The sequence below is a fragment of the Convolutriloba macropyga genome, unplaced genomic scaffold (genome assembly GCF_964194025.1).
Source record: "Convolutriloba macropyga unplaced genomic scaffold, txConMacr16.3 SCAFFOLD_1010, whole genome shotgun sequence".
NCBI lineage: Eukaryota > Metazoa > Xenacoelomorpha > Acoela > Convolutidae > Convolutriloba > Convolutriloba macropyga.
The window spans coordinates 1-18,973 of NW_027449326.1; the positions used below are offsets into that span (position 1 = coordinate 1).

Below are 18,973 nucleotides of genomic sequence, written 5' to 3' on the forward strand. Positions count from 1 at the left end.
CGTTAATTTCTTAAGTTCAATAAACGCTCAGAAACGGTCTTTCACTGAACAAAAATACGCTCAAAAACGGTCGTCTCCTCTAAAAACGGTCAAAAACGATGAATTCTTTGTCTTAAAAAACGCTCAAAAACGGTAATATCCTAATAAAAAATGCTCAAAAACTATCACTTTCTCGCTTTTTACGCTCAAATCCGTCAAAAAAACATTTGAACGCTTTTCCCTTAAAACACCGATCAAAAACGATGTTTTTTTGCAAAATTTTAACTGGGGTAAGCCCGGTTTTCGATCGAATGTTTGGCTCAGGATTGAGCCCAGTGTCCACCAGAAGCATTGGCTTTAGTATTAACATTGGTATTAACATTAGTTTTAGCAATAAATTTGAACCCTTTAACATGAGCAAAAAAAAGAAGCAAAATTTTTTAGCTGTAACAGAAAAATTTTAAACCGTCAATGGGAATTTTAGTCATTGTTTCACCATTAGGATTGAAGAATGACGTATCCATTTGTATTGAACACTAATTTAAAATGCTAATACCATTTCATGATGTACCGTCTTACAAAAAATTGCTATCCGTAAAGTAGTAAAATTATAGAATAATAATTTACTATCCAACACTTCGATGCGATGGAAAAAATCTAACTCAACTGATTATACGGAATTATATCCATATTACCATCCATTGCGATATGGTCACAATTGTTCAATTGAAACAATAGAATCAAAGTTCAAGGAACGTGTTTTCATTTTCTTGTCCATGAGTGGTATATATATATATATATATATATATATATATCATACAAACCCGGGTTGCTCATCATAAAATGTTCTTGGTCGTCATATTAGGTCATATATGGTTCTTAGTAATCATTCTAAATCATTTATAATTTGTATCATCTATTGGTTGTCATGCAAGTCATCATCAATTAAATATGTTTTCCTAGAAATCTTAGAAAGATCTTACAAAAAATTTCAAAGCCAGAAATTTGTATATTTTTCATTGTCTTTTGAAGTTGAAAAACTTTCATAGAAATCATACAAGGTCATATATGACACTAAAACATTGACTGGTAACATAAGTTCTCGTAAAATTTAGTCAGAGGACATATTAAATTATTATATCGCATTTGCAGAATATCTTTGGTGTTTAGACATATTCACAAAACAAAATTGAGGTTATATGCAAAATTCTTTTCAAAATAATTCTAACAAATGAGCATGTATAGGTATTGTCTCCTTAAAAAAACGGTCAAAAAACCATTCATATCTTAATAAATGGTTAAAAACGTTCATTTCTTATGTTTAATAAACGCTTAGAAATAGTCCTTTCCTATATGGATTTACGCTCAAGAACGGTCTTCTCCTAAAAATAACGGTAAGATACGGTGAATTCTTAGTCTTTAAAACGGTCAGATCCTAAAGAAGGCTCAGAACTATTACTTTCTATGTCAAAAAAAATCAAAAACGATCAGGCCAGTCAAGAAAACATTAGGGCTCTGATCGTTTTTCCCTTAAATACCGATCAAAAAGATTATTTCTTGTTTTTTTGACAAAATTTCAACTGGGTCAAGCCCATTGTTAGATCCAATTTCTGGCTCATGATTGAATACAGTGCCCAGCAGAAGCATTGGCTTTAGTGTTAACATTGATTTGAACATTAGCTTTACCAAAAGCTTTGAACCCTTTAATAGAAGCAAAAAAATCAAGGTCATATATGACAGATGAAACATTGACTGGTGAAATAAATTCTCGTATGATGTATTCAGAGGACATATTAACTTATTGTATTGCATTTGGAGAATATCTTCGCAGTTTAAACATATGTACCAACCGACTTCAAGATTATTTGCAAAATTTTCCCAAAAAATTCTTTCTTATAAACGAGCATATATCGGTACAAACTGGCTCCAGAGAATATCAAAACATTAGTATTTTCATTCTTTTATTTAGTGTCCAAGAAAGTATTAAAAACATAAATGGTAATAAAGATTGATGAAAAACAGATATATGATTCTTGGTAATCATTTTAGGTTCATATATGATTTCTTGGTAATCATACAAAGATCATGTATGATTTCTAAAAATTCATACAAGGATCGTACTAGGAAATAAGTTATGAATTAAATGACGTCATAACATCATAATATACCGCCGGCTCATGCATACGTGTGCACAGAACACCCAGTTGCACATTGATTTTGTAAGTTTCAATTTAATGACGGATTAAAAAACAATTCTTCCGCATCATGGCAAAAACTAACTCATGCCTTCCAGAAAAAATTGAGACGTTTGAACCTTGTTAAAAAGCAGATTATTTTGTATTTCCTTGTCTTCTGACTTAATTTTGATTATCATTCAATTACAACATCAAATTGACAACCTCAAATAACCTTTAGCCAAAACTACTAACTAATAAATAAAAATTTTAGATATATTGATTCTCTTAAAATATAATCAACTTTTTCTCAAAGAAACGTAAAACAAGGAGGCTCAGTAATGTGCGTTTTGTAGAGGGCCGACAAAACCTGTCATTAAAGAGGGTAAAAGACAGGACAAATAGCTAAATACAATAAAAGAACAATCATTACTTACGATCAAAAAATGTCTGTCTACATTTTTATAAAAAAAACTTATTAAAAAATCAAAATAGCATTAGATAAAAACTAAACTAAACCAATTGAAACACATTTCACAAAAACAGATATGGGACCAGTCTTCACGAGAATAATTAACCCGTACATAACAAAAAGAGACAAAGTTACAAAATGTGTTCAAACTTTTTGAACATAGATAAATTCAAAATAACGAAACCATTCGCTATCAACTGAAATCACTGAATGGCTTCATTTCCAACTCCATCCAAAAACCATTGAAGTCTGTCATTGCCTAGAATGTAAAGACTGCAACAAACAAATATAGGCCAAAATCAAAAAGTCATTAAACTTTGCGGGGAATAGTTGTCGGAGCCTATGAAATTGTCGTACGCAAATGAGATTGCGTACTTAATCTTGAGTCGCGAGTGACGATTATGTTTTATATCCTAACTTGCGCGGCGAGTGCGCTTTACATAATTTCTAAATAAATCCGCTTAGCGAATCGCTTGGTAATTACTTGTCTACTTTACTTGACTAGTAAGACAGTTAATGAAGAATAAGTTAAATTAGGCAACTGTTCGCGAAGTGCAAAACTAAAAGAGTGAGTATTAAGGCAACTGGTATTACAGAAGTCACAACAAATATGAACAATAATTTCCCGCTACGGGAGATGGGAATAACAGACTAGCATGTGAAATAACATTGACTTATACACATGCCCTTCAGGTATAAGTACACTAAATTATATTAAGTACATCGTATAATAAATTTACTGCACTAAATTAATTTATGATGTATGACACTTCTCCCGCATCAATGAAAATTAAAATTGCGTAAAATGAAATCTTAATAACAATATGAATAATATTATTACTTATTCACCGGTTAAATAGTATCAACAATATATGTACTGGTTATCATAGCTAGTCATAAATAATAATGTATCAAGTTTTAATTATTCAAAGTTTTCACAAGTCTTCTTCATCAATTATGAGCTCATTTGATGTACTGTGATCCGCTGGTCGTATACGAGGATCTGTTGGTGATACTTGTCCTATGATAGGCGATGGGAAGTCATTTTCTATGGGTTCAACCCGCGATGCTGTGTCTACAATTGTTTGTACAACTGAAGGTTGTATCGATTCAATATCTCCTACGCGTCGTTTCCTGCGGGGTAGAGCAAATTTCGGGGGGCACGAATTAGTAGATTCACCAGACGAGTCTTCTTTATCGTATCCATAGTATTTAGGACTTTTTCTAGTCCGTTTTGTTGCTCTTATCGGTATTTGTTGTAATGCTATTGCTGGAGCCGATGTAGATGGCAAGGTTAAATCTGGTTGGTTATTTGTAGGATGGGGTGCGATCAATACTTCTCCAGTTATGATTTGCTGTTCGGGAGCAACCTCGGGAATTTCGGGTAATACTTGGGGAGCGAAATTTTCCGGAATTTTGGGCATACGTAACCGCGTTGCACGAGCAATGTTTGATTTATTTGATGAGACACCGCTTTCAGTTTCTCGCTTGCGATGCTTCATCTTCCGATCTCCCTTTTGTATGCGCGTGGACTCTTTTATGTGGCTAAGTATCTTGGCCTCAGTTGTCTTCTCATGCGTGCGGGGTCCTCGACGGTTAATATATTCTGTTAATTTCGTTTTCCGTTCTTCCCGAGTACCAAATTTGACAATGTCACTATTGCGCACTGTTACCTCCACTTTCCCCGGTTCGCGAATGACAGAAGTATATTGATCGGTCTTTTGTACCACAGATCCTGGAGCCAACACCTCATATAGTCCATCAAGATTTTTCTTGGATCTTTTATGGAGATGTTTCTTCCGAGCAATGTTCAACTGTACGGCGTGTTCTTTTAGAGGTAGTGGACGATGCGCTTTTGTGGTGCGAAGGAAACGGGATTCGTTGTCTGTTGCTAGACGTTCACGTGTGGTAGCGTCCTTTGTTGCCTTGCACATGTTGCGCTCGATTTCATCGTCGCTACGGCTGTTACCCCAGTGGTCCTCTGGCAACAATTCATTAGGAGTTACTGTTTCTTCATCTAAATAATGATTCAAAATTTTTTCATAACTTAGATCAGATGACTTTGGTTGAGTACTTATGTTACTAAGCGTTGTATTGGCTTTGCGCCCAAAGTGAGATTCGAATGGCGAAAGCTTAGTTGTTTTATGTTTACATATGCGAAGCTGGTATAAAATTGATTTTAATGCTGCTTTAATGGTGAACGAATTTAATTCTTTATTTGCTTCTTTTATACATGCTAAGCGTTGCTTAAAAGTACCAATAAGTCTTTCAACTAGTCCTATTGCACGATGTTCAGTCGCCGGAGCTGGTATTAATGTGATATTATTTTTCATACAAAAACTTTTTACTTGGTTACCTATAAGACATTGAGCTTGGTCTATTCTTAAGGAACGAGGAACTCCAGGAATTTGTATATAATTATCTAAAAATTTTATTACATTCGATGCATTTGCATTATCAACTAATTCTGCAGGAGGAAATTTTGAAAATGTATCAATACATGTTAAAATGTATATTTCATGTTCTTTTTCGTTATTAATAGGTCTTGCAAAATCTATTTGTATTTCTGGGTTCAGAATTATACATGGTGTATGAGCTTTAAATTGTTTTGCGGGAATAACAGATTTTAAATTTTTACCAATAGTAGTGCAAAATTTGCACTCTATAGCTTTGACGAGCAAATCACGATTCATGTATGGCCACCAGCAGTGCTGAGCCATACATACCATCCCCCAGCTACCTGGGTGACTCGTATGCAAATCTTCAATGAGTGCATCTTTGAGCGCGTTCGGTATGGCTACCTTCTCGTCCATACAAACACATCCGCTATTCACATGAAGGTCCCGCCAATAGCTATGGAGATACGGGTTGAGGGCCTTTAATCGTTCTTCATCTCCCCTGATTATGCAATCCCGAACCTCCTTCAGAACTGCATCCTTGCTTGTTAGGGATGCGATTAGCCCTTTGTTGAACACCTTGCCCACCACTTTCTCAAAGGACACCACTTGAGGGCTATCCGTGAGTGGGGTGCTTAGATTAGAGTGAGATGATGATCTGCGTGGCGTGCTTGTTGTTGCATTATCCGTAAATGATACGCGGGGCGAAGCTCTTGTTGTTCGGGATGAGATGGATTTTCACTTTAGAGATGAAGCTTGTTGACTCATCGTTGATGAGAGTTGAGTTTTTTCGATTAAATCGATTGACAAAGAGGAAGACAACTGAATTTCGAGTTTAGTTTGGGCAAAAAGCACTGGTTTGTTGTTTGTTAATTTAGCACGTGAGTTATTTAAAGTATTTGAGTTTGGATTACTAAATAAGGTAGGATTTTGAGACTGATTTTTGATTGACAAGTGAGAATGACTTATTGAAGCAAATTTAGGAGTATTTTGGTAAGCGAGTGACGCTTTTCCTGTTTCTACAAGCATTTGAGACTCAATTTGTAGAGGTTTAATTGTAATTGGTAGACTATGTGACGCAAATTTAGAATGAATTTGGTATTTAGTAACTTGCTTTGCAAAAGAAGCATCTGAGGAATGCAATCTAATCTTTTGAGTATTTAATAAAGTATTATGCCTTGCGAGTGTTAATTTGTTAAATGAAAAGCGTACTCGCGATGCGAGATCAGAATTGGTATTAATTAATTTGTAAGTGTTTACTTTTGAAGTAGGATATGTATGTGCGAATACTGATTCATTTTGAGTTGAATGTACTCGCTGATCATGTGCACTAGTACAATTAATACTATTAGTGGGATTAAAAATCGGGTTATACTTTTGATCCGCGAGTGATTTAATATTTTGAGTTAAGTGTACGCGCGAGGCGTGTTTACTATACTGATTATTGAATTTAAGGGAGGTTACGTTAGAGTTGTATTTTTGCGCCGCGAGATCTGAACTAACATTTGTTAAGCGTACACGCTGAGCGGACTTTATGTCAAAGTTAGAATTTTGTTTTGAGAATAATTTTAAACTATTGTTTCGCGGAGCGAATAATTCGTTAACTTTTGTCTGAGGATTTGGTTTGACATAATCTATATTTAAAACTTGTTCAGTATTACTGGTGGATTTTTTATTTTCACCATCAATATCAATATATAATTTATTAAGTGAATGAGCTAAAATGTTGTGTTTTTGTTGAAGTAATTGAGCATCAGAGTGTATGCTTGATAATGTGGCGACTAAAAATTCCTCATCATATTTTGAAACACTTTTTGCTGGTTTATATGGATTTCGAGAGATGTAATCAACTAGTCCCATCTTCGCGCCGGGCAGATGCTCTATTGAGAATTGATAAGGCAAAAGACGATCAACCCATCGTGATAACCGACTATTGTAACTTTTATTTGATCGATGTTCTTTTAAAATAGAACGTAATGCGCGATGATCAGTGATAATAGTAAACTCTTTACCATATAAATAATTTTTAAAATATTCTATGGACCATACACCCCAAGAAGTTCCAATTCGTTAATACTATAACGTTCTTCACTACTATTTAAAAATCTTGATGCAAAAGAGATCGACTTCCAACCATCAACTGTTAGTTGTTCTAGTGCTGCTCCCAATCCGGAGCGAGAAGCATCACATTTGATTCGTGTTTCGAGTTGGGGGTTATAGTGAATGTTTTCTGTATGATTTGCTATGCGAGTTTTTATGGCAATAAAATGTAGAGTATGAGCGTCAGTCCAAATGTATTTAGTTGACTTACGAAGAAAAGGTCTTAAAGGATGGCAGAGTTGAGCTAAATTGGGAATAAATTTACTAATATATTGGACTGAACCGACAAATGAACGTAATTTTTTAAGTGTATTAGGTGGTTGTAATGACATAATAGAAGATGTTTTAGATTCGAGTGGTAATATCCCAGATTGAGTTATATTATATCCTAACCAGGAAATTTTTTGCTTCGCAAAATGGCATTTAGGATGGTTAATTCGGAGATTATCCGCGTCCAGTTTCTTAAGGCAATCTAATACAAGTTGTACGTGATCATCTTCAGAACCTTTGCTTACAATTAAGATGTCGTCTAGAAAACAAAATGTATTTTTGAGGCCAATCAAAGTGTAATCCATTGCCTTCTGAAACTCGGCAGGCATGTCAGTAAGACCAAAAAATCCCGTTTTGAAACGATATGTGCCTGTCATGTCACCACTTACAATATTGAAATTACAGTGTTTAGCAGTTTCAGGGTGAAGATTTAGTTGGCTGTATGCATATTTAAGATCTATAGTAGAGAAGCATATTTTATCCGCTGGTTCTGTTTTGTAGTTTGTTATTATTTGTGATATGGAATCCATAAGTGTTTCAATATTTGGCATCTGATATTTATTCTTGTGTATTGATTTATTAGGAGGTTTGGAATCCAATGTTAACTTTATTGTTTGATCTCGTTTAACTGTGATTACAATAGGTGAAATAACATATTGATCAGGACAGTTATTCAATTTTTCTATATGTCCTTCTTCAATAAACTTTTTAATTTCATTATTTACTCGTTCTTGTAAATTAATGGGTACTCTTCTGCCCTTTTGATGTTTTGGTTGAAAATTTCTATGGAACTTAGATTTAACAATGTGTATTTTTGAGCGACCAATACGTGTAATAAGTTGAGGAAATTGTTTTGCAATACGTGTTTTAAATGGACATTGGGATGTGATAGTGTTGACCATACTACCTTCATATTTTGGGGTTTGAGTTACTGAGATTCCGAGAGCGTCAAACAAGTCTCTACCAACTAGTGGTTTTAGCCCGTCACGGACCACCACAAATTCAGCTTCTTCAAGTCGCCATCCATTGCTCGCAATTGGTGCCTGTATCATACCCGTCACGTTTATGGGTTCGTTTGAAAATGTTTTGAGTTCCTGGGGAGGCGCTATCATCAACCATCGAGCAAGGAGAGAATTTTCCACTATTTCCGTAGCAAGAAACTCGGGTAAAATACTGCATACACTGCCTGAATCAATGAGAAGTCCTACTTGGGTATTACCAATTTGCAAGATGGTGTTCTTTGGTTCAATCTGTATTCCGTTACTTGCGATGCTGGCGACCATATTATCATCTGAGCTATCGTAATCTGATTCGCATTGTGGGTTATAATTCATTTTTTGTATGGCATTTACCGTCTGATCAGTTGAAGTTTCTTCAACAGAGTTAACATTAGATCGGATGGGTTTATTTGATGATGACTTCGGTTTCCTGCACACCCGCGAAAAATGATTTTGTAAACCACAGTTATTGCAAGTCTTGCCTCTCGCAATACACTTGACTTTATGATTTGCTGACCAAGTTAAACCACAGTTTCTGCAGAGTTGATTTGGTGGTCGAGTGAAACTAGATGTAGTCGGCCGTTGACTCGGTGGTCGAGAAGGTTGTTGAGAAATTACTGCGTTAACCTGTGGAGCAGGTTGCGAGTTTGTAATTTGTAGTTGATTTCTTTGACCTAATTCCATATTTATGGCCAAACGTAATGCTTGAGCTGGTTCTAGAGTTTCTCGCAGCAGTTCTCTTTGGATTTCCGGATCTAACATATTCGCAATAAATAAATCTCTGATAAGAGTATCTTCTTGACTCCCGAGTTCACAATTTTCAGAAAGTTCTTTCAATTTTCAACTTTCCAAAGAAATGTTCAATAGACTCTCCTCTTGTCTGTTTTGTAGTGAGAAGTACGTACCTATCAAATGTGATATTGCGCTGACGAATAAATGCTGATTCCATGATTGTCCAAAGTTCTGCTGTTGTTAGAATGTCCATCTTGAGGTGTGGGTTTCTGCTACAAACAATTCGACGTCCTTCGGTGCCCAAACTGAGATATAGCATTGACACAGTCTTTCGATCAGCCTGTGCCCACGGTTTATCTCCACACATTACTCCTATCTCCAGTTGTCTGTGACACCGATTCTCCTAGTTCATTTTTGATTGAGCGTTCCTCGCCAATCTTTCCCTCTCCGATTGTGCCGATGGTCCTGTTATCGTATCCTCATAGATAAGTTCAAGTGGTAGTTGTACTGTTTCGGGTTTTGGTTCCAACAAAGTGTCTAGTGTAATATTTTCCTTCGCAAGAAGAGCTAACCTGGCCTGCATCTGCCACTTTTCCCATTTCAACGGAGGGTCTGCACTAGGTTTATCCCGAAATGGCTCAATGCCGAGTGGGGTCCGCTTCTGAGTTGCTCACTGCGCCATGTCGTACGCAAATGAGATTGCGTACTTAATCTTGAGTCGCGAGTGACGATTATGTTTTATATCCTAACTTGCGCGGCGAGTGCGCTTTACATAATTTCTAAATAAATCCGCTTAGTGAATCGCTTGGTAATTACTTGTCTACTTTACTTGACTAGTAAGACAGTTAATGAAGAATAAGTTAAATTAGGCAACTGTTCGCGAAGTGCAAAACTAAAAGAGTGAGTATTAAGGCAACTGGTATTACAGAAGTCACAACAAATATGAACAATAATTTCCCGCTACGGGAGATGGGAATAACAGACTAGCATGTGAAATAACATTGACTTATACACATGCCCTTCAGGAATAAGTACACTAAATTATATTAAGTACATCGTATAATAAATTTAATGCACTAAATTAATTTATGATGTATGACAGAAATCATTATCCATTCAATTAAAAAACTAAAAGTAATTCATTATTTCTTTTATTGGGTCATTTTTAACGTGATTTTTGGCTGGTTATTAAATTGCCTCTGATGTGAAAACCGGACAATACAACAAAATCCTCAAAACATTGAAAATATCCATAACTAAGAGAATGTTATGAAAAATCGCAGTATGAACGCTAAAAAACCGTTAATTGAACAACGAATCAGAAATGAAGACAATTATGTAAGTCAATGGAAATATGAAGCCAATACTCTTTCTGTTTAAACTACGCTCAAATTTTGTAGAAAAAAGATTAAAATCTATTGTCTCAACAATCCGTTAGTTTCAAAAAAGAAATTCGTCACAAACAAAAAATCATAACAAGCTTAACAATTCAACTAGAAAATGGTGAACAAAACATCTTGCTAATCCTAATGAAGCCATTTGGGCTCTTCGTTAGTAAGACTAAGTTAAAAAAACTACACGGCAACAACAAATACAGGTAGAACTCAAAATTTCAAGAACAATTTTACTCAGACAAAAGCTTTACTGAAATGATTGATTGTAACCATCGAACATCATTTTACGTTAATTTAGCGGGTCTTAATTTGAAATCATTCCGATCTGTAAAAAATTAAAGTAAACAAAAATTTTAAAACAAAAATTATATTACAGCAACCCCTTACAATTCAAAGTTTTTTGGATTCTGAAATTCCACAATCAATCTTAAAAACAGGTCCTGCTATTGCTGCTTGTCCGCTAAGACAATGTTCCAATGTTACCAAAATTGCTAATTTGACAAAAAGTCAATATATCGAAAACAGAAGTTGAATTTTGGGTATCTATATATTTTTCTTTGGGAAATAAAACATTATGTATCATTTGAAAGCATTAAAGTATTTCATTGAAACTTCCATAAACACATTAATTTTTATTAATTTGACTCAATCAAAAGACTACGACAAAACTTCAGATTTCTTGGAGCCATAAAAGCCATGCACTTCACTCAGAAAACACAATATTTAGTCTTGAGACCTCATCTGAACATAAAAGTTAGCTGATAGAACTGAAACCGTAAAATGAGGACACATTTTCTTATAATTCATAAGACAAAAAAGCAAAAAAAAACTATTTTAAAAGGAAAGACCTAAAATACGTTCCGTGAATATTTTCTTTCCAGAAACCAGTAATTCGACCGCAGCTGGCCTTGCTATCACTTCTCGGCTTTCTAGAAAATCAAAAATCCAAATAACCGCCTAATAGTTATTTTGTGAAACGAAAATGGTGAAATATTAAAAACAAGTGCTTTTTAAAACTAAATTTTACCTTAAATTTGGCGAAAGACCGCAAATATTTTAGTTCCAGAACGTTTTCACTTGAACCGGAAGTAAAAATAACTGCTATGTGAGTAAGTTAAGATTGTGTTAACACTTTCTTATCTGCACTGCCGGTCAAATTGGACCAAAAAGCATAATCAATGCATTTTTTTATGAAAAGAAAAAATGCTGAAATTTCAAAATTTAGCCAAAATTTTGGCCAAACTAGCTGATTGAAACAATTCGAGCAAATCTCTTTCATCTTTAAAAGTAAGAACAATGAGATTATTGTTTCAAAGTTCAACCTTTTTTAGGACAAAATTGATCAAATTTTTACAAAATTTATCAAAAATGTGAACAAAACAACGGAAAATAAGCAGCTAAATTTCACAAAAACTTAAACCTCGTTAACTCCTCAGCAAAAATCCAAATTATTTTTTTTAATTTGAGTTCATACGCCGGACAAGCTTTCTAATGTTATCACTCACAAATCTGTACAATGAATACAAGGCTCAGCAAAAATTGACTGAACAAAAAAATACCTATTTGAAAGTTGTCAGGGTAATCAACCGCAAAGCAGTTCTAAAAGCCATAATCGGGGACAATGATGAAGGACACAAGCCTGACAAATATATATTTACCAATTTTGAACTATTAGACTCTGAAATTTTCCTCGACAAAAATTATTCAGGAGTAAAAATTGCGTTGAACAAAAGTCAAATCATAAATCAAAGAAAACATTTTTTGTATGTTTTTTAACCAGGTCAAATCTATTGTCAAATCATGGTTCGAGCAAAAGTCTTTCCACGATACTGCATGTTTGGCTTAGAAACTTGACGCGTAATTTAAAGCTGACTATTGCTTATAAGGTAGTCAGCATGGATGCTTCTTTTTCTTTATCTTTAGGTATTTTGAAAAACAATTAACCTGTCAAAAATCTGCATTTTTAAACTAAAGATAAATCATATTTTTATGAAAGGAAAACTTAGCCCGCAGTTTAACGGAAAAAAGACGCGATAGACGCTTGTGGCCTTCCATGAATTGAAGCAACTAAAGAAATAAGATAGACAGACCGACCACCAGTCCTTTAATAGACCACTAGACTTTTTGGGTTATATTTAGACTGTCAACGTTATGACACATACGGTCTCTAGGGAAATAGCCCTGAGAGCTTTTCCAAAAATGATATCTGAAATCGAAAACTCAAGACTATTACTCAAGAGGGCATATAAGTTTGGCACGACTTAGATGCACACTATTGATCTTTAACTAGTAAATATTTATAAAATTAAAGTTCCATAAACGAGTTCAGAAGTCATTTTTTAAATCAGGCAAGTCAAGCAAATGACTTAAAAGCGGAAATGACGTAACGCACTCAAATTTCAACTGCACAGCTGCAGGATTGACTGAAGTCATTAAAAAAGTCAGTTCAAAGAAGTCAGGTTGTAAGAATCATCGATGGAGGCGACGAATTAAAAAACATAGCAGGACAAGTCCTGACGTACAATTCAAAGAATTTTCATTGACTAAACAGAAAAACTAGACCTTTAATGGAATATGAGTGAATTGAGAAAACCAATTTTTAAAAAAATTAGATAAAAAAATAAGAAAAAAACAGAAAATCAATGTCAAAATGTCGCATGTGAACAAAAAAAACCACCAGCGAGAAATTAAAATTTAATTCAAACAAAAAAAATTAGGCCTAGAATGAGCTGTGAAAAAATCCGATCCAAAAAATCGAAAAAACAGTAAAAATCAGAGTGAAATTGCCGCATGTGAACAAAAAACCACTACCGAGAAACCGAATTTTTGTTCAAACACCGTTTTCCCACTCTACTTTAAAATTAGAGCGAAAAAAATTCACGCCGCAAAGCCACTCGCTTTTTCGCTCCATTTCCTGTTTCGGCGTGACCAAAATCACTACTCCAATTTGACTTCAAAAATCATGAAAATGTGTGAATAGATCTTAAAAAAAAGACAGCGCCCCAATACAATTCAAATTCTTTGAATTGTAAAAAACATAGCAGGACAGGTCCTGATATACAATCCAAAGAACTTAAACGTTAAACTTCGAAGTACTCTACCTGGCCAGCAGATCAATTGAACAAGGCCAGCCAAAACACAGACAAAAACATCTCAAAAAGTTGAGAAACTAAAAAAAATTAAACAAACTAAACAAAAATCTACTCATGGAAAAACTCTTGAAGTTTTTCACTCAAAGTCAAATATTTCCAATACGTCTGATAATATTTTAAAAAAGCTCTTGATCCGTTTAAACGTAGCTATTTCAAAGTAAGTTTTGTTCCTAAAATCGGTCCCGGATTATATCTGCCAGACCTGAAAAAAATTCATTGGGCATCGAAGACCGATTATCTCAGAAAAAGACAGAAATTTTTATTAAAAAATGAAACCATTAGCAAAATTTAATGAAATTCATAATAATAATAATATCTTCAGAAACAATTCTGCGTTTCAAGAGGTTATCCAATAACACCAGAATCCAATTCCTCAAAGAGTTCACTTGCTCAATGATCGATAGGCAAAAATTTTTAGAAATTTCAAGTTTCAAAAAATAGAACTTCGTTCTGTTAGAATGTTGCAAAACCATTCCATTGCCCCCCAGGAACTATTTAAAAAATTGTCAAAACTCTGGAGGATGTTACCTGGCTACTGAAGCAAGAATAACTGAATAAAAGACAAATTATTTTAAGAAAACTTGAGAAAAACAGCAAAATTTATCAAAAAATTTCCTAAATTCAAAAAGTTAAAATGTTGAGAACAATTCCTTTGACAGCAACAAAAACTGTGCAGGAATTTTTATCAGACCATGGCATAGGTTTTCTGGCAATTGAGAATAAGCAAATATCAAAAATTGACAAAAATTTTAGGAAAACCTAAAAATAAATGAAGATTTTATCCAGAAAAAGCTAATATCCGAGACATTAAAAAGTTGAAAACCATTCCATTGTAACTAGAAACTATAACGTGCTCTATTATCAAACCTTGCAGGAGATTCCCTGACCCCTTAGTCTCGAAAAACTCAAAAAATGACAAAAATTGTTTTAAAAAATTGCAAAAATTAGTATCATTTTGCGTGTTTGTTTGTAGTCCAAAAACAAATAGCTCATAAAATGGTCATAACAAGCAATTTTGTCTTGCAAAAGACATTCATCGATTTTAAAAACTTCAACCTAAGATTAATCAAACAGAAAACTAAAAAAAATCGCAAGAAAACATGAAAAATTGCAACATTTTAAGCCCAAAAACTCATAAAAATGACATTCTATTCATAAATTAAGGCCATCCCAGCAGCTGCAACACTCTAAGCACTTGAAGTACTACTGACGCCCAGTTTAGGCCTCTAAGGATACTTACTGCCCGCTGGGTTTTACCTGTTTATCCCGTTTTGAAAGATCAAAATCAATTTCACTCATGAAAAATGTGTGAAAACATCTTAAAAAAAACCACAACGCCCCAATACAATTCAAATTCTTTGAAATTTAAAAAACCACGATGTCTCCATTAACACCTACTATCGCTTCGAGGCCAATAACAATCCAATAATGCCACAATTTTATTATGCCCCATCTGAAGGAGATTACAATTAAGCTAACTAGTTTCATTCAATCAAGTAATGTGGCAATTTAGTCCAGCTGTGATAACAACTTTATATTAAGTATTTCAAAAAGTCATAAGACCTTTGACAAATTTCCGTCTTAAGTTCGAGAGCAGTGGTTGTGCAGCAGGAGCAAAAAAATTTTCCAATTTTTCAAAACAGCCGACTTATTAAAAGACTTCTGCTCGATTCATGAAAAGACGTTTGTTGATCTGTAACTAATAAGCTCGACTGTGTAATTTTGGTAAATATTGATCCCTCCTACTAGACTATTTGGGTCTATTCATAAGTCTAGGTGTGGAGTAGAGTTAAGTTTGGTCAGTAATTATTTAAATTTGGACTTAGGTATCTGAATGCATACTCGTGCCAAAGTCTTCAACTCACAAATATGAACAAAAAGAGCAAACTAAAAACTTCGAGATTGTTGAAACTTCGAATTTTTTCCTCTGATTTTGCTTGGGCTATTTAGGTGTTTATAGAACGATTGAGGAGAGGAGCTCTGGCAGCATTTTTTTGCGGATCTACGTTTTTTCTCAGTTTTCAGGTTAGTGAAAATCTGAAACTGATTCAGATGTCTTCAAGAGTTCTTCCTTCCATGTTAATAATTTTTGTTGTTTTAAGTTTGTATTGATCTTAAACGGCCCTTGTGAGTGTGAACTATTTTGTTAGCTGATAATGTTCTGTAAATTCTGTAGCTCCTTGAAAGTTTATGTTTTTGTAATTGTAAAGTTAAATTAAATCTAAAGGTTGTTACTTCTGTACAAAGATTTCTGGCACTAAAATTGTTAACATTAAAAAGTATAATAAAACAAGCTAATTAACTAATCACGTCTGAAAATAAACAAAAGACTAAGAATTAATGTTGAACACAAACTTGTGATTTAGAGCAAGTGAAGTTTAAAATAACAAGTTTATGCAATTTAACTGGTTTATAAACCAAGGTCACAGATCAGTCTTTGAAACCGACATCAAGATAATGTTTTTGAGTGCATAACTATTCAAACTGTGGTTTTTCATACTTTGTCCCTTGAAACGATCATTTTAGCTGGGCTCCAATTGGAGTATAATGCTACTCACATTATAAGATCAAAAAGCCTCGGTTGCGCTAAATTAATCATAATTTTCAGTGGAAGGTCTGAACACAAGCTAAAATTTGCAATTCGGTCTGATCAGTATAAAAGTTCATATAACAGATTTGGGTAACTTTTAGAAGCCCAAAAGCCTGCGAACAAGTCTGAAGTTGAGATCCCAGCTCATCATACCTAAACCGAGCACAAAACAAGGTGTGCTTCCAGACCGAAATTACGGAGCCTGGAAATCAGTTTGAGCTCAGGGCAGTGTAGACAAGGGCCTGATTGGGGTCTGATCAAAGGTCACTCGGTCATTAACCTCAACGTGGGTAGTTTTAGTGTAATTACTTGAAAGGTTAAATTGATTTTGTTGTTTTTTTTGCAAAATAACGTCAAAAACAAAGAATAACAAGACTAAAACTCTTCATAATTCAATGACATTGCTTTTTATTGTTCATACTCGTGAGCAGTCTTTTGATCAAGATAGCTTAGCAGAGTCTCAATGACAAATGTCAGTTCTTCGTTGTGGCACGACTGTTTCACTTTTTCAAAAGTTATTTTTGGAATTGAGTTGAGAATTCGGACGTCACTGATGCAGATTGCAACAGAGTGAACCAATTTGCAGCTGTTGATTTTCAGCTCCTTGTCTATATCTTTCAGTTCCAACCAAGCAATTGTCGACATCAATAATTCTTCGAAATGTTGGGTCAGAATACCGGCGCTATTTGGAAGCAAACTGAGGTTGAACAGAAGCATAACTCCAAAGCCTTTGGCAGTCAGAAAGTCTTGGGGCTGAAGGTAGCCTGTAAAAAAAATTGAGGTTAAAAAATGATTCGCATTTCAAATTATGGGAGCACTAAAATCCTCATTTTCAATTCTGGAATAAACAGGCAAGACTAATTTCTGTGCACGCAATATAATAGTATAGTAAGATCGTGGATCGCAGCTAATGGATCTTAGGTATTGGTTATTCCAACATCAACACAAACAATTGTATTTAACTTTTGCTTATGTTGTCAGGTTTTTTTTGGAAAATGTTTGTGATTTCTCATGTTTTTTTCTAGCAAATAAAACATCTTTATATTTTAAATATAGGTTAGTATGCAGATTGTTGCAACATAATAGTGGTTTTGAAGACGTTAGTACTGCGAAATTTTAGCAAATTTCAAGTAACGTTTTTCGAGTTGTGTTTTTAGCCCTATTTGTATCTCATATGTCAAGCAAGGTTTCTGTTGGCCTATACTGTAGTGCATGATTAGACGGATTTGATTTCAAAAATAGTATATGCTAAACAATTGAAGAAAGTTAAAGTAAACAAATGCAATATTCAACTTTTATCTCTATCTCTTTATCTTTCTATCTCTGCTTGGCCCTAAAGGGCTTAAGAGGATTTTTCTTAGCTGTCTTGTTTTTTTTTCAACATAGAAAACATTGTGATTTATAACTTTTAAAAGATTAGCAAATACATTTATTCATCTGGTATTTTTTTTAAATCAATTTGATGATATTTTTTTCTCACTCTCACTGGGTTTAAATGGTGAGAAAAAAATGTGTTGATAGATTACAGTACCCTGGATTTCTACGTTCTAGTTATTAAAACACGCACGGTGTACATGATCTCAAAAGTTTATTCATAGAGATGAGTATTGAGATCAAAATATCTTTTAGTACAATGCTTTCAGACGTTCATGACTTTCGTTCTCAATTTTTGGATATTTTTCCATGGTATTATGTTACTTTAGGCGAAGCAAAAAATCTAATTCCATCTTCACCTTGTGCTTTTGTTCAATTTCTTGCGATACCTATAAATTTTTAAAGCCAAAATAAGTTTTATTTCGCAATTTAATTGTGCTCTGCATTTAAAGTTCCAACTTCATTCTTTTCTGGATGTTGGTCGGAGCATTTCAAAAGCTGGCCCAGTTAGGATTTTTCAATTGGCCCATTTAGTTTCCTGCGATTTATTTTGTTATTTGCCCTGTTATGCCTTTTATTGCAAGTTATGCAATATGCAATTGCAAGTTATGCAAGTGGATGCATTTGGGATTTTCAAGCCGTAAAAAAAGTTTTCTCTCACAATAAATGCAGAGAAGAAAAAATTGTCCATTAAAACTTAAATTGATATAAAAAAAAACGAACGTTTTCGAACATTGCCTTCAATGTCAGGTTTAAAAATCAAATAAAATCATTTAGAAAGCATATAAACCTGTTTTTGACTGTAATTCTAAGAAATGAGTTAAAAAAACGAATTTTTGAAATTATTTACAGTTAAAAGCACATTTACAACAATTTATTTACCCTTATTACAATAAAATTACTTAACTCGTTATTCCGGAGTTCTTGAAAAAACCGGGTGCATTGTTTTCTATTCCTGAAAAAGAGTTTTTACTTTCATTCCTAGCTGTTGTTATTTTTTTACTTGTTGAGGTTGACAAAATTTCGAATTAACATGTACCACAATAATTTTATAATTTCAAAAGTCAAAATTTTTTGCATTTGAACTAATACTTCAACGTCTATTCCCGCCCCCGGGACTCGTCACGCGTATTTAATTGCCGCTCCAGCTTTTTGATTTAGATCGCGTCTATTGTCATTAGTTTTTCAATCTCGCGACATGCATCTAGGAGCTCCCATTCAATATAATGCGCTGTACCACAACATTCAACGAGGTGCTGTCCCACAGAGAATCCTTCTTTTGATGCTCCGAAATTCTAGTAGTACTATGTCGGCTGGTTTGGCCAACATAGATGGAACTGCA

The 18,973-nt window shown here is 34.2% G+C and overlaps 1 protein-coding gene across 1 annotated transcript in view; it reads right to left on the reverse strand.

Annotated features, from left to right (window-relative positions):
- Window positions 1-16,665: 16,665 nt before the first annotated feature.
- Window positions 16,666-18,973, reverse strand: part of LOC142354957 (heat shock factor 2-binding protein-like) — a 37,430-nt gene continuing 35,122 nt past the window's right edge. The window contains exon 5 of the mRNA XM_075407289.1: window positions 16,666-17,021. Within this exon, the coding sequence (XP_075263404.1) occupies window positions 16,666-17,021 (356 nt within the window). The remainder of the gene's footprint in view (window positions 17,022-18,973) is intronic.